Here is a 15,092-nt window from a genome sequence, read left to right as displayed (position 1 = left end):
CCAACAGAGCTTAAATGGCTTCCAATTGAGTGCAAAAAGCTCCTGCTGCCAATCGGAAGTACGCCTTGGTTTTTGAACCGTTCTGGGAGTTGAACGGACTCCCAGAACCGATTAAGTTCAACAACCAAGAGACCACTGTAGAGGACATTTAAAACAGCAAGGAATTTTATTACAAAAGAAGAGAACTAAAAGTGGAATGATATCAGAGTTGTGGTATTCATTAAGTCTCAGTAGCTTCTTAGCATGGGAATTTTGCAGCAAGGATATTTCTATGCCCACATGAATTTCTAATATCATCAAATGCATTGGCCAGAATAGCAGAGACAAAATTAGAAAAACTTGCCTGTTTTGACAGCTTTGCCCACCACAGAGTAAGAAACAGGCGTGAAATGTATCAGGTGTAGATTCAAATCACTGAAATGTTTGGCTTTAACATGCAACCGTATATTAATGAATTGAAATCAAACCTCTCTCTCAATGCTTCATTTTTCAAATCCAGCAGCAAAGGAATTGAGTCCTTAAATGCCTTCATCTTCATTTCCAGATGATAGGCGACAGGCACACTTCGGACATGTTTTGGCAATTTGCGAAGGTTTTTTAGATACCCTTCAATACCATCCTGCAGCACCTGCACATTGAGGTTCACCCACAGAGTCTGAGACCATTCTTCTTTAGCAGCCTGGAAACAGGAAATAACTTATAAGAAACATATTGTTATAGATGTGGGTGAAATTAATAAATGCTAGGATTTTGGTTATTTGTGGTATGAAGGGAGGAATATAAGCTGCAAAGGAATTCTTGGGTAGCCTGGCCAAGCTAGGAACAATAGAGAGCCATTGAGGGTTGTTAACAAGAAAAGATAACTTCTTGCCCCAGGTGTGACCACAGACTAGGGATTTGGAAGGTTGCCAATGTAACTGCTCTGGGGGAGGGCAAGGGGTTTCTGGGAAGGAGGAGGAAGGGCTGAGATCGATCTTATGCTGCTGCCTCTTGGAATGACTGCAAGATCTGGACCCCCTCCATGCAGACTGAAGGTGCAAATAGGTGAATAAACCATATTTCTTAAAGCACGGCAGTTTCCAAAGGGACACAGACACTGTGTGTTTGCCTGTAGCTCCATGAACTCTTGCCACTGCTTGGCAGAGAGAGGGGCAGGTACCAGGCTTTTGTAACAGTATCTTGCTGATTAGACAGAGATTTTTATTTTATTTTATTTTTATGAAGAAAAGATTAAGAATGCCAGGCCTAGGCTAAGTAGATCTTTAAAGCAAATGTTCCCTTATTCACCTCAACAAGGAATTTACAAGAGACACATGGATGATAATAATAATTCCCTTGGTAAATTCTAATTAGCTGAGGGGGAAAATCTGTCAAGCCAAAAAGTGAAAAGGGAGAAATATTGCAAACACATTTGTTGCTCTTGATGGTATAAATTCACAACAGTTTTACATCATTTATTATTATTATTATTATTATTATTATTATTATTATTATTATTATTATTAAACTAACTATCAAGTCTGATGGCCAGAGAAATGGTGGAGACTTCTAGTCCTCTGCCAGTTCTTGAATCCATAAAAAGAAAAACAGGTGGGACAGTCTATTTTTCAAAAACTAGACATAGCTTCCAGGCGCTGAGAAGGAAGTAGAGGTCTGGCTAAGTCATAACAAAGTCAGAGAATTGAGCTAATTTGTACCTTCTGAACTAATAAACAGTCTGGAATATAATTATCCTTCAGCTTTCATGTTTCTTAAGTTTTGCAATACAGTTCTCACTTTTTTAAAAAGTACCAAAATGCACAAAGAAATGTATTAGTGTAAAATATATTTAGAAATCTTCACACTGAGATATATATTTTGTGATAAAATATTTATCTTAAAAACAAATCCTTGTACAGACAACAGAGACAAATGTGCAAATGGGATGGGACAGAATTATGAATGAAGTAGAGGAAACAACTGATTAACATACATGCAATTGATGCATGACCATGCATGCGCACATCGTGGCAACCTAGTAGTAGCTGAAAAAGGGGGCAAGGTGGGGCAGTGTCGTAGCAGGGTGGAGCAGGTTTATGTGCACTCCACCATCCTGCATGATGACCTGGAACGCTGCCTGTACATGAGAGATTGATAAACCAGAAACAGACTGATACATCTATCTCTAGATAGTAGTCTAGATGTTGTGTATACTAGCTGTCACCAACTAGCCTCCAAGTCCACCCAATGTTTCTCCTGAACTTTCCCTCTGGAGAGAAAAACCTGGAACCTGGATTATATTACCAACCGTCAAAGGACAGAAGTGACTACCGTGCACACACCAAGACTTTAATTTGTCATAAGTTGCTTTGGAAGCCAATCTCTGATGAACTGAGGGATTCAAATGTAATAAAATAAATACCTACAGCTACATATAATGCAAAACTTGTTCAAAATACAGTGTAGACACACCCTAAAAAGGTACTGCTCTCCCCTACCAGTCCAGAAAGCACTCTTATTTTTAAAGCTTAATGTACAGATAGTAGATAATTCCATTTGACTTTCTCTACCCAATGGACCGAGCCCCTGCTTACAGATGGTTGGAATGAAATAGGCCATACACTGCAATTTCGTGCAGGTGTGCCATCTATGCGGGGACATGGGGGCCAGTCCCCCATACTTTTAAGAAGGGGGCCCCCAAAATTTTGTTGCAATCCTCAAAAGGACGCACCAGGACCAAGATGTTGCGTCCTTTTGAGGCTCCCCAGGGATGCAGCAGTGCAAAGCATCTTCCCCCGTGTGTCCCTTTGATGAACGCTAGAGCACCTCCCCAGTAGGCGCACTGGCAATCTCTGCCAAGGACATGCAGGGTGAAGCATCTTTGCCCCTTGTGTCCCTTTCATAAAGGTAAGGCAGCTGGTAGTGGGTAGGGGATGGTGGGCTGAGTTGGTTCTGTCTTGGGCTCGGTCTTATTCAACATCTTTATCAACAACTTGGATGATGGACTCAAGGGCATCCTGATCAAATTTGCAGATGACACCAAACTGGGAGGGGTGGCTAACACCCCAGAGGACAGGATCACACTTCAAAACGACCTTGACAGATTAGAGAACTGGGCCAAAACAAAGAAGATGAATTTTAACAGGGAGAAATGTAAAGTATTGCACTTGGGCAAAAAAAAGGAGAGGCACAAATACAAGATGGGTGACACCTGGCTTGAGAGCAGTACATGCGAAAAGGATCAAGGAGTCTTGGTTGACCACAAACTTGACATGAGCCAACAGTGTGACGCAGCAGCTAAAAAAGCCAATGCAATTCTGGGCTGCATCAATAGGAGTATAGCATCTAGATCAAGGGAAGTAATAGTGCCACTGTATTCTGCTCTGGTCAGACCTCTCCTGGAGTACTGTGTCCAGTTCTGGGCACCACAGTTCAAGAAGGACACTGACAAACTGGAACGTGTCCAGAGGAGGGCAACCAAAATGGTCAAAGGCCTGGAAACGATGCTTTATGAGGAACGGCTAAGGGAGCTGGGCATGTTTAGCTTGGAGAAGAGGAGGTTAAGGGGTGATATGATAGCCATGTTCAAATATATAAAAGGATGTCACATAGAGGAGGGAGAAAGGTTGTTTTCTGCTGCTCCAGAGAAGCGGACACGGAGCAATGGATCCAAACTACAAGAAAGAAGATTCCACCTAAACATTAGGAAGAACCTCCTGACAGTTAGAGCTGTTTGACAGTGGAATTTGCTGCCAAGGAGTGTGGTGGAGTCTCCTTCTTTGGAGGTCTTTAAGCAGAGGCTTGACAACCATATGTCAGGAGTGCTCTGATGGTGTTTCCTGCTTGGCAGGGGGTTGGACTCGATGGCCCTTGTGGTCTCTTCCAACTCTATGATTCTATGATTCTATGATTCTATGACCTGGCCAGGTTTGCGGGGGCGTCACACATGTGATGCCATGCATGTGTAACAGGACCCCCCAATGTTGGGCACAACACGGCGCCACTGACCTGGTGTGAGATTTGAAGCATGAACCTTCTGTGATTCGGACAAAGCCCTCAGCTATGAGAACTCTCTCTCTCTCTCTCTCTATATATATATATATACCGTAGATTGCGGCATATTAGGCGGCTGGGCGTATTAGATGACCCCCCAAATTGGCAGCTGCCAATTTGGGGGTTCGTCTCATAAGCCCAGTCACCTAACACACTGGGCAGCTACGTGCTGGGAGGAAGCCGCCCAGCGAAGCCGGCTTAGCATCGCTGGGCAGCTTCCTCCCAGCGCGGAGCCCACCGCCCGCTGCTGCGGCAGCTTTGGCAGCTTCCGAAGCAGCAGTGGGCGGGCTCCATACCCGGCGTATAAGACGACCCCTGACTTTTTAACCTCTTTTCCGGGTTTAAAAAGTCATTTTATACGCGGGAATCTACGGTATACACACACACACACACACACACACACACACACACACACACACTTATTTAAAACAAACCCACTTACTCGCTGCAACTTGTAAATATCATAGATCTGCCTCAGGCCCTTCATCTCCTTCTGGATTTTCATTAAATCAGGGTACATTGTGATTGGAAGGTCAAATAGTTTTTCAGCATTTGCCAGTTCCTGACGATTTTTCTCATGCTTCTCCAGTTCTTTTTCAAAAACTACCATGAGCTCTAACCCTGCAGATGGCAACAGAGAATATATGGCATCAAGGGATGAGTAATAGTCACCATATGTAGCACTCTTAGCTATAGACATCCCCATAGGTGAAATCTCTACAAGATCTGATCCACAACAGAAGCTCAGGTCAGGTCTAACTGTGCTTTTTGCTTCTTGTACAAAACACATTCTGGCCCAGAACACTTTCCCAGGAAATCTACCAGCAGATTCTCAATGAAAAGATCAGTAACGGGAAACAAATTTCCCTATGAGAAAGTTTGGTCCCCATTACTGACCTTCTCTTCCAATGGAGAGATGCAAGCAAGCTCTGGGTGTTTTCTTCTACAGTGCCCTCTAAGTTCACCTGAGGCTATAGTGAGTCCCAACAGAGACTTAGGATAATTTTTATTCAGTTCACACTTAAAGACATACTTACCTAATGCGCACTTTCCAAAAGGAATATGCAAACCAAAACTCACCTTTTCCTTGAAACTCACATTTTCAGAATTTTGCAATGCACTTTTCCACATGGGTAATATGTACAAATTTAGCATAAAATGTGCGTAAGCATATATATATATTAGTGAAAATAACATTCAAGAATGCATTATACTAGCTGAAATTGCTTGCAAAAATGCTTATTATTAGCCAAAATTATTCTCATATAAATGTATTAGGATAAAATTGCACTAAAATGTTGATATATTTTAAGGAAGATAATTTTAACTAAAATTTGCAAATTGCTGTGGAAATGTCAGGAACTGAATTTAAGACTGGCAAAATAGAAACTGAAATTGACAGATTCACCCATCCCTAGTTTCACCTGGACAGAACAGAGCTTTCCAGATCTCCATCATTGTCACCAGTCCATTCAGGATTAACATTTTATCTTTTGGTATTTTAGTATTCCCTGTTTAGCTCAATATAATTATCTATAGAAACTCATAAACTGATCTCTTATTTCTTTAGGGTTTTCCACAAATCTACCTTCCTATATTAATTTTATTTATACAGGATTTTTCTTCTCTTTCCTTTATTTGCCATGCTAATAATTTTCCTGGTTTGTTAGCTTTTTCAAATTGTTTCTGTTTTAAATATTTAATTTCCCACTCTACTTCTTGATTTATTATAATTGAAAACTGTTTGCAATATTTTAGTATCCCATTTCACTATCTCTTTTCAAGGAGAATTTATTCTTTTTCTTTCCTTTTTATTTCTTGTAAAATTTTCTGCTTTTTCAACTCTCTTCTTTTTTTGGTATGCAAAAAATTTAAAAAAAAAACTTGCATGTTCACATTGCTCGCATCCCATACTACCTTTAGAATTGTCTCCTGATTTAAACTAACTTCAAAATAATCCTTTTGTATTCCCCCCCTTTTCTAATATTCCTTGATCATTTAATAAATTCTCATTTAATCTCCATCTCATTGGGAAATTTTGTGCTGTTCTTAATTCCACAATGATAGAGTTGTGATCTGATAATGTCTAAGGTAGAATTTCTACCTTCTTTACCTTAATATACAATTTTTTAGAAAGCCATACAGCGTCTATTTTGCTTGCACGCTCAAATAAAATGTGAACTGTCTGTACAGTAAGTGTTTTTCTCTCCACATATCAATTAGACTTAAATTGTCTGTCATCTGAAAAAAGGCCTTGGGTAGCTTCCCTTCTTTTGTATCACTTTTTCTTATATTTCTAACCCATTCCAGGGAAGCTACTCCCATCAGGATTATCTTTTCATTCATATATTCAAACAGAATTTCTTCAAGTGTCTTATAAAAGTCATTTTTTATCCAGAAATTATCCAGAAACCCTCCACAAATCATGCAGAGGCTCATCCATGGCAGGGACACACTCCCAGGTCACTCCCATTCTGCCTTTCAAGTTGGCAGACACAGGATTACGTGGCACTGCAGGATACAGTCAACCCCCCAGGCCCCAATGGGGGGCATTGCGAGGATTTATGCCTTATAAATCCTCCTTCCCCTGCTTGAACTTCTTCATAGCCCCCAGAGAGATACAAAGAACAACCACCATTGATTTGTAAGCGTGGCCGGAAACCCATGGTGTTTATATTCTCGTATAAGAAGGTCTGAAGAATTCTGGGCCACTGCAACATTATCCATTGTTTATTCCAGCTGCCTAATAAGAGGAGTACTAGCCCGCACACATTCTTACCTCTGTCAAGATTCTCACCAACAGAACCTGGTCCTTCAGTGATAAACCTATGGTAAAAATCATCAATTTCTTTACTGTAGTTTGCAATCTGCTCCCTTGTGATCTAGAGGGAATATGATCCAAATTAGTTTAGCTCCTCTTCCAAATGCATTCATCCGATTCTACAATATACGTTAAAGGAACAGTACCTCAGTAAATGTCTTTTTGATGCTTCCAAGGCTGTGATCAACTGCTGCTGCATCATTAAAAAGTGTATCCCACATTAGCTTCATCTTTTCCACCAACTGCTGTTCTTCTTCTGTTGTCTAAAGCAAAATAATATTTCCATTTTAAAAAGTGTGTCTGAGGCTCCAGATCGTGTCTAAATCTGCTGGTGTGCAGCCCAGCATGATATCTGGGGAGTCACTCCCAAGACATTTTGTTTGGTTCTTCTATGAGAACTGCTAACAGCAACCTGCCCTCTTAGAATCACAGAAGGGACCATGAGGGTCATCTAGTGCAGTGTTTCCCAACCTTGTGCCTCCAGCTGTTTTTGGACTACAATTCCCATCATCCCTTGCCACTGGTCTTGCTAGTCAGGGATGATGAGAGTTGTAGTTCAAAAACAGCTGGAGGCACAAGGTTGGGAAACACTGATCTAGTGCAACCCCCTGCAATGAAGTGAAAACCCACAACCCTAAGATTGAGTCTCATGCTCTACCAACTCACTTATCCTCAAGGTCTCTATCTGCAATAGCCCTCTAAATTTCCAACAAGCCAATCCATGTTGTTATTATAGAACACACAAACCAATCTGTATTCTGCCATCCTACTTTCAAGAGTTCCCTGCATTTTGATTCCTTTTGCCATGCTAGATTTCTCAGATCCACTGTACTGCAGTCACTTAAACAACACAGTTGGATGACAGAGAAACCAAAACCCTTTATAACACTTTACTTAGCAAAAACAGTGTCTAATTTAAGGACACTGTTCGAGCCTTAGTTCAGGTCTTTAACACTAATAGAATGAATTTTTAAGTTACTATCTGAATGATCTTTGCTGTTGCACTTCTAACATGCAGTACCAGCTTTGTTTATTGAGGTGGCTCTAGCCCTTTTTCATCAACATTCTTGTTGCACCTTAGCCTGGAATAGCTTAGCCTGGAATAGCTAAGTTGGGAAAGAATCACATGACCTAGAACCAAGTCAAGCAAATCCTAATTAAAGTAGCTCATGAGTTAAAGTTGTAGACTAAACTACTAGATGTTACAAATTTGAAGGCTGCAAATATGAGCAGAACATAAGTGAGGAGGACAGAAAGGGGTTGTTTAACCCTTCTCTCCCTGGTTATGTCTTCACACTTCGCACTTGCAAGTAGAAAAGCAAGCTATTACACATGCCTGCCCTGTGGGGTCTAGTGTGACCCTGCAATTCATCATCTTGCCCATTTTGTTCATGTGCATCAATATCAAGTCAGACTATTTGTCCATCCCATCTCGCACTGCCTACTATGACTAGCAGCAACTTTCCAGGAGAAAAGGGTCTTGATCTCCCTCTTTAAACCAGAGATGCCAGTGACTGAACCTGCCACTTTTTGCATGCAAAGCTGGCACTTCACCACTGAGCCCATTCCCATAATAATTTACTGTCATATAAATCAGCGCAGATTCCCTAAGAACAGGCTTCCTCAAACTCGGCCTACAACTCCCATGATCCCTAGCTAGCAAGACCAGTGGTCAGGGATGAGGGAAATTGTAGTCTCAAAACATCTAGAGGGCCGAGTCTGAGGAAGCCTGTCTAAGAATGATCCCAGATTTGCCAAACTCTGAGGTCCAGTGTATGACCCAGAGCTGGTCCTTCAACAATTCCCTGATTGCCTGTGACTCATTAGGTCTGGGGACATGAGACTTTCAAAAAAGTCCCATCCTCCCAGTCCAACAAATGGAAATTATAGAGCAAGGTTATCTTGAGATTCTGCAGCACTTATCACAAATACTGCAGCATTTCACTTACAGGAATATTATACATTTCAAGGGTACGGTATCGCTCACGAATATCCAAGTATTTAAGTTCCACTTCTAGAGACATATCTTTGATCTCGGCAATTGTGCCCAAGACGAATTTGAGATCTTCCAGGGTACTGGGAGTTGTCTTAAGGTTATGCGATAATCTCTGGGGAGAATGGTTCATTAAAAAGAAACATTTAGCTGAAAATACTTTCAATAATTCATCAGTATCATTAACTAAGCGATGATTTGTTCATGAAAAATACAATTATAGATCCTCAGGATCTTGCAGCAAACTATATTATGCAAGAATATGAAAATGAAGTAGCTTGGGGTTGCAAAAATAACGTGTATTGTGGTTACAATATTTGTTTGTTATATAAGTGGAAGGCAGTGGGTTGCAACAATTTATGCACCACCATGGTTGAGAAATCAAGCCAGCTTCAATCAGGGCTACATCAATCCCAGTGGAATGACCTCTGCAAAGGGTGAAACAGGGGGATTGCAACCTTGCTCCTGTTTCTCGATCTCGTCAGCTTTCGATACCATGGCATCCTCCTGGACCAGCTCCAGGGAATGGGAATTTGGGGCACTATTTTTGGGTGGTTCCGGTCCTACATTTGGGACTAAGTCCAGACAGTAGCATTGGCAGCTACATTATCTTATTCCCAATGCTATTTGGTATCTATCTGAAGCCACTGGAAGCAGTCATCAGGAGATTCAGGGTGAGGTACCGTCAGTATGCTGATAACACATAGCTTTTTTTCTTCATAACATCTGAATCAGGAGAGGCCATACAGTCCCTGGGGCAGTGTTTAGATGCAGTGGTAAGGTGGTGAGCCACTTTCCCACATGTCCTCCAGCCTCCTGCTGGCCTCAGAGCTTCAATTCTAGTTGTGGATATTTTTGGATACAGTATTTTTGGCTTAAAGACGTGTTGTCTTTCCTCTTCTATGGCCTTGGATTCACTATTTTTCCCTTATGTTATTTTACTGAAAGAAGTCAGTGGGGAATGTGCTGCACAGTCAGAAAAAGTGTGAACACCTTTGGAGTGTCTGAGATGACAGAGACTAATAAAATATGGGAACTTTTGAAGAAAGAACATAAAAATGTTTTAGGGAGACGGAAAGGGTTAACAAGAGAAGGAACTGCTTGCCTGTGGAGCCATGGTACAATTTAAAGCAAACTTTCAGAAGAACAAACTATCCCCTTCAACTACTCCCCTTTGCCCAAATGAAAGAAGAGTGGACTTAACATGCCAACAAATTACAAAAAATTATTGAAGCTTCGCTACATCCTTCTGTATCCATTCCCCTATCCACCTGACCATATTCTGCAAACTTAACTGGGCAGTAGAGCTGATAAGGGCATTTTACAGCCTTTGGCCTTTCAGATGTGGCTCCCACCATCCCTGAGTACTGGCCATGGTGGTAGTGGCTGATGGGAAGTGGGCGTCCAAGAACCTCTGGATGGCCACTGCTTAACTACCCCTGATAAAAATGATTCATTGCCAGTCAAATAGTTTCTTACTTCAATATTTTCTTGGAGTTCGTAAAGTGCCTCTTTGGCTGATTCGTTGAGCAGTTTCCCGAGTGAAGCCATCCAACCTTTAGCAGTTTCTTGCACTGTAGAAGCCAAAGGTTCGAGCTGAAGGCGAATGCACTGCTCGTCTTTAACCATGGGCTGCTGCATCACTTCTTGGGCTACCTTCAGGTAGAACTGCAACTTGTCATCAAAGACGACACAGGCTGGCTTTTTGGCAGCAAACTTTTCCATAACAATGGCCTTGTCTAACTTCCATAGAGGGCGGTACCTCTTCCACCGGTTCAGGTATTTTGTGAGGGAGCCCAGAAGCTTGTGCATGTTCTGAGAAATGAGGATGGCCTGCTCAATGATTAAAGGGTTCTGGGAGATATCGCTAAAGAAACTAAAGATGATGGGTTCGTCGTCACCAGTTTGCTGTGGTGGACAATCAATGCAGGTGCCATGCATCCAGCGAACAAAATGCTGCATTGAAGACAAAAGACCTTATTGGGTATCAGGTTTTGCATCAGCAAGGGAAGGGGGGGGGCTATCATGGAGATCAGTTGCATTTGCATCAGTGATGCCAGCATAGCAATATGAGAAGACAGAGGTCTTTGCTAGACTCCCATAACTCAAGGCCCTTCCTGCTCTCTCAATACAGTGGTACCTTGGGTTACATATGCTTCAGATTACATAGGCTTCAGGTTACAGACTCCGCTAACCCAGAAACAGTACCTCGGGTTAAGAACTTTGCTTCAGGATGAGAACAGAAATCATGCTCCGGCGGCGCAACGGCAGCAGCAGGAGGCCCCATTAGCTAAAGTAGAGCTTCAGGTTAAGAACAGTTTCAGGTTAAGAACGGACGTCCGGAATGAATTAAGTACTTAACCCAAGGCATCACTGTACATCCCATTCTGTTTTCCTTACCCTTCAGGGTTTGCATAGCCACTCCTGAATTTCTACTCCTTCCTTTCCACTCTCTTGCCAACACCTCTCTTATCAAACTACTGTCCTGTGCTCCTCTTCCCCCTCCCTCATGCTCATTTCTCTTTGTCACCATTATGAGATCATATAACTTTGTTGATCCTCCTTGTGCCTCCTCAGGATTTCTCCTCCTTCCAGGTCACTTGACTCCATTTCTATCAATCCCTTGATGATGTCCTGGTCCAATGGAGCCAGCCTTAATGCAGTATTTCAAAGCATTGATTTGAACAGTGGGTCATTCATTTGCTGAACACTTATGAGTGATCCTTCCCTCACCAGTTCATACTCAAACTTATTATTGGCCTAATGAATAGAAGTGTAGCCAGGAAGATTATTTTCTCTTAAAGGGGCAGGTTGCATAAGTAACAGACTGAGGATCCCACTACTAAAACACTTATATTTTTAACTAGGAGGCTGGATTATACATCATACAAAAATCAGGCTACATCATTTCACTGACTTCTTCTGATCTGTAAATCTGTATCTTGATGAAATATACCTAATTGAACCATGCATATTTAATTTTAATGCCCCTAAATCATTGTAGGTAGCATGGTATTCTGCTGTCTTGTTACATAAATCAAAGAAAAGGAAATTCACCTAGACCTCATTGCAAATTGACACAGAATACTCACTTTAGTAACTTCCACACAATCTCGAATGCATTGTACACACATTTTTTCAATTTCAGGAGCATTTGGCTGGAGGATGATTTCAGGAGCTGATAAAATTGTTTCTGCTTGAAAGAGAGGGGTATTCCCTGTCACAGCGGCATTGAAAGACTGCAAATTTCTGCAAAGAGAAACAGAACATTGGCACTTATCATTGATGTTCCTTCCAGGAAGTGTGCATTATGTGTCCAGTAAAGAGCGGGTTAATATCCCCCACCACCTAAGCCAAGAAGCAGCTTGTGACACAGCTTTGTAGACTATGCTCAGCTCAAAAGCCCCTGACACAGTTCCAACAGGAGCTGAGTCAGCCCCAGAGTATGACGTGTGTAGAAGAACAAAAGGAATGTGAAGGGCAAAGCCCCTTCCAAACAGTCCTGATAAAAATGAACATGAAGAACATCCTATGGCAAACTGCAGGAGTGTCTCTGAGGACTCCTTGGAAAGAACATGCATAAGAACTGCACAATATTCCTTTCCCAATTAGCATGCGGTAAAGAGCAGAATTTGACTCAGCTAACCAAAGGAGATAATTATCTAGGAAATTATCTAGGAATTATCTAGGAAAGATAAAACAGGGAAATAGCAGGAGATTTGACCTAGGAAAAGGAACTGGGGCAGGGATTCAGGAGTTGAGCCTAGTCGGCAAAGCTATGTCATATGAAGAGGCTTTGCCTAAGTGGTGGGTGATGATAACCTATTCTTTACTGGGTGTCTCCTGCACACCAACCAGGGAAAGATGAATGAAAGTTGCACTCAGAGAGCAAACAACTAGACAGAAGAGGAAGAAATATGTTCAAACAGACTTACTTGAGAATCAGGGTCGTCAAGCTCTGGTAAACTTTCTTTTCCCAAAAGGCATAATAATGAACCAGTCTTGAGGCCCTGCCAGTGTTTGTGTTCACAATAAGCCCCTCCATTTTTGTTAGCAGGGGGCCAATGGAAATGTACTTGTGTACCATATGTTCAACATCCCTGGATCTTTCATGCTTAATGTATTCAAAGTATTCTTTCGCCCCTGCCAAGGTGGGTTGCAAAATTAAGATTTGTCAGTTGCTAACAAATGTACAAGATAATATGCTGGGATTCTCCTTGAAAAATTCACTCCACATGAAGAGTTATTTGGAATTCATACAAGTTACAGCTTCAGTACCAGGGCTAACTCTTTAGACTTTCTTAGGTGCCCGTTTACACAATGTGTGGGTAAAATAATATCTAGAGGAGCCACTGGAATACCAGCTTTCATTTTCAAGGTTTCTTCATAACTTGTCCTCAAGCACATGGGTAATCAAACAATCTTAAGCAATGTTTATGAGGACAGTAACTTCACATAACTAAAAAAACACACATAACAGTGTTTAAACCTGGGCTGTTCAATGTAGGAGGAAGAAAGGGGTGCACAATCTCCTTTTCAAAAACAAATAGCATTAACACCAGTACTGCTTGTGCATGCAAACACTACAAGGAGTCTGTGCCTCTCAATTCTTTCCTAGGGGGCCTTTACCTAGTGCAGAGAGAATGGCAACACATACAATAAAAAGCAATGACAAGGAAGCTCTAGGATATCCCAAAATCAATGAAGAAATGGAAACAGCAGCATATTATATACACACCTATACACGCATAGAAATAGCAAACTCAAGTGCAGAGTTATGGTGGGTATGTAGCCGAAATGGGACTACAGAGAAACAAGAGAGAGATATTAGCAAACTAGGAGGGACTCCAAAGTTTGCAGAAGTAGAAAAAAACCCGCACCTAAGGGAAACTCCCTCTGAAACAGTCCAATGAAGACTGAACATGTTCAGTGGCCACAGTATCAGTTGGTGAGGGCTGGGAGATAGAAGGAAAAGGGTAGGGAGAGTAGAATGGAATGTCTTGAAGGAAAACACAACTAGTTGGAACACTGAACCATTGTATGCTTTTATAATTTTAATGTGCACTGCTTAGAGATTTCAGAAATAAGTAATATATAAATAAATCTTAAATATTGTTTTTAAAAAACAATATTTGGAACAATTTCCTGAATAGCCCCTAGAGAAGCAGGAAACACTGTTCGCTTCATGTTCATGTGAACATGACCTTCAAGGACTGCTTCAAGCCATTTTCTTCACAAAGAAAAGGTGTGTACATGGTAGCATACAAAGTGCACTGCAGACTTTTGTTTTTACTTTAAATCCATTATCAAGCAGCAGAAACAAATCATATCAAATCACATTTCACACCTTATTACGTAAATACTGTTCCTACATGGAGACTGAATTTATCTACCTGAAACCTAGACTCTCTGCACCACACCAATGACTGTACAAGGCCTAGAATCAGCAAAAACAGACAGGCTTACCAGGAAGATAATCTTCAAATTTGGAAGCTGGGCTTTTGAACAAATTGGTGGATTCTATTAACAAAAGCTTATTAGACATGTCTTCAGCATTCTTGTGAATTTGATGGACAAGTGACTCAAACTTCCCAATGGACTGGGTACATCGCACAATGTAGTCACCAATACCTTTGAAACAAAAGGGAGTCCAGATCATTATTGTGTCTTTAGTCCACACCCAGTATGCAGGTATGTATGTATTATTTATTAGTTTATATACTGCTTATATGCCAACATGGCTTCTAAGCTGTTTACAACTATAAAATCAATACATAATTAAAATACATGATACCATATCCATTGGGCATTAAAACATCCTTAATTAAATTATGTGATGCAACATTTAAAAGACAGGTTGAACTATAGAACCAGAAGTTCAGTCCAGGGGAATGCTTGCCTAAGCAAGTGTGTCTTCATCAGCCATATGTATGCACTGCATTCAAAATATGTCTCTCGTGGCTTTCCATTAGCAAGTCCTCAAGGATGTCAACAAAAAACAGCAGAAAAATCCAAAATATTGTATCAGTGATAGCAATCCAATACATCTGACAGAAACTAATCGAAGCAAGGATTGAAAAACACGCACATAATATCTCAAATGCTGGAGTGAACAAAACCATTCTGAGACCTACACTAAGACAGAGCTTTCCAAACTTTTCATGTTGGTGACACACTTTTTAGACATGCTTCATTTCGCAGTGCAGTAATTCAGTTTTACTAGCAAACTGGAGGTTAACTAACTCC

The 15,092-nt window shown here is 41.2% G+C and overlaps 1 protein-coding gene across 2 annotated transcripts in view; it reads right to left on the bottom strand.

Moving 5' to 3' along the window:
• DNAH10 (dynein axonemal heavy chain 10) overlaps positions 1–15,092 on the bottom strand; it is a 124,031-nt gene that overhangs the window by 82,284 nt on the left and 26,655 nt on the right. For both annotated transcript variants that reach the window (XM_081841542.1, XM_081841543.1), the window contains 9 exons: positions 14,313–14,477; positions 12,782–12,989; positions 11,939–12,095; positions 10,326–10,802; positions 8,803–8,961; positions 7,000–7,116; positions 6,812–6,914; positions 4,475–4,653; positions 468–679 (listed from right to left, as the gene is read on the bottom strand). In XM_081841542.1, coding sequence (XP_081697668.1) covers positions 468–679; positions 4,475–4,653; positions 6,812–6,914; positions 7,000–7,116; positions 8,803–8,961; positions 10,326–10,802; positions 11,939–12,095; positions 12,782–12,989; positions 14,313–14,477 — 1,777 coding nt within the window. The remainder of the gene's footprint in view (positions 1–467; positions 680–4,474; positions 4,654–6,811; positions 6,915–6,999; positions 7,117–8,802; positions 8,962–10,325; positions 10,803–11,938; positions 12,096–12,781; positions 12,990–14,312; positions 14,478–15,092) is intronic.

This window comes from Podarcis erhardii (genome assembly GCF_964252035.2).
Source record: "Podarcis erhardii genome assembly, chromosome: 15".
NCBI lineage: Eukaryota > Metazoa > Chordata > Lepidosauria > Squamata > Lacertidae > Podarcis > Podarcis erhardii.
Note: the sequence above shows the minus strand (reverse complement) of the source record. Positions and strands in the feature narration are given on the sequence as shown.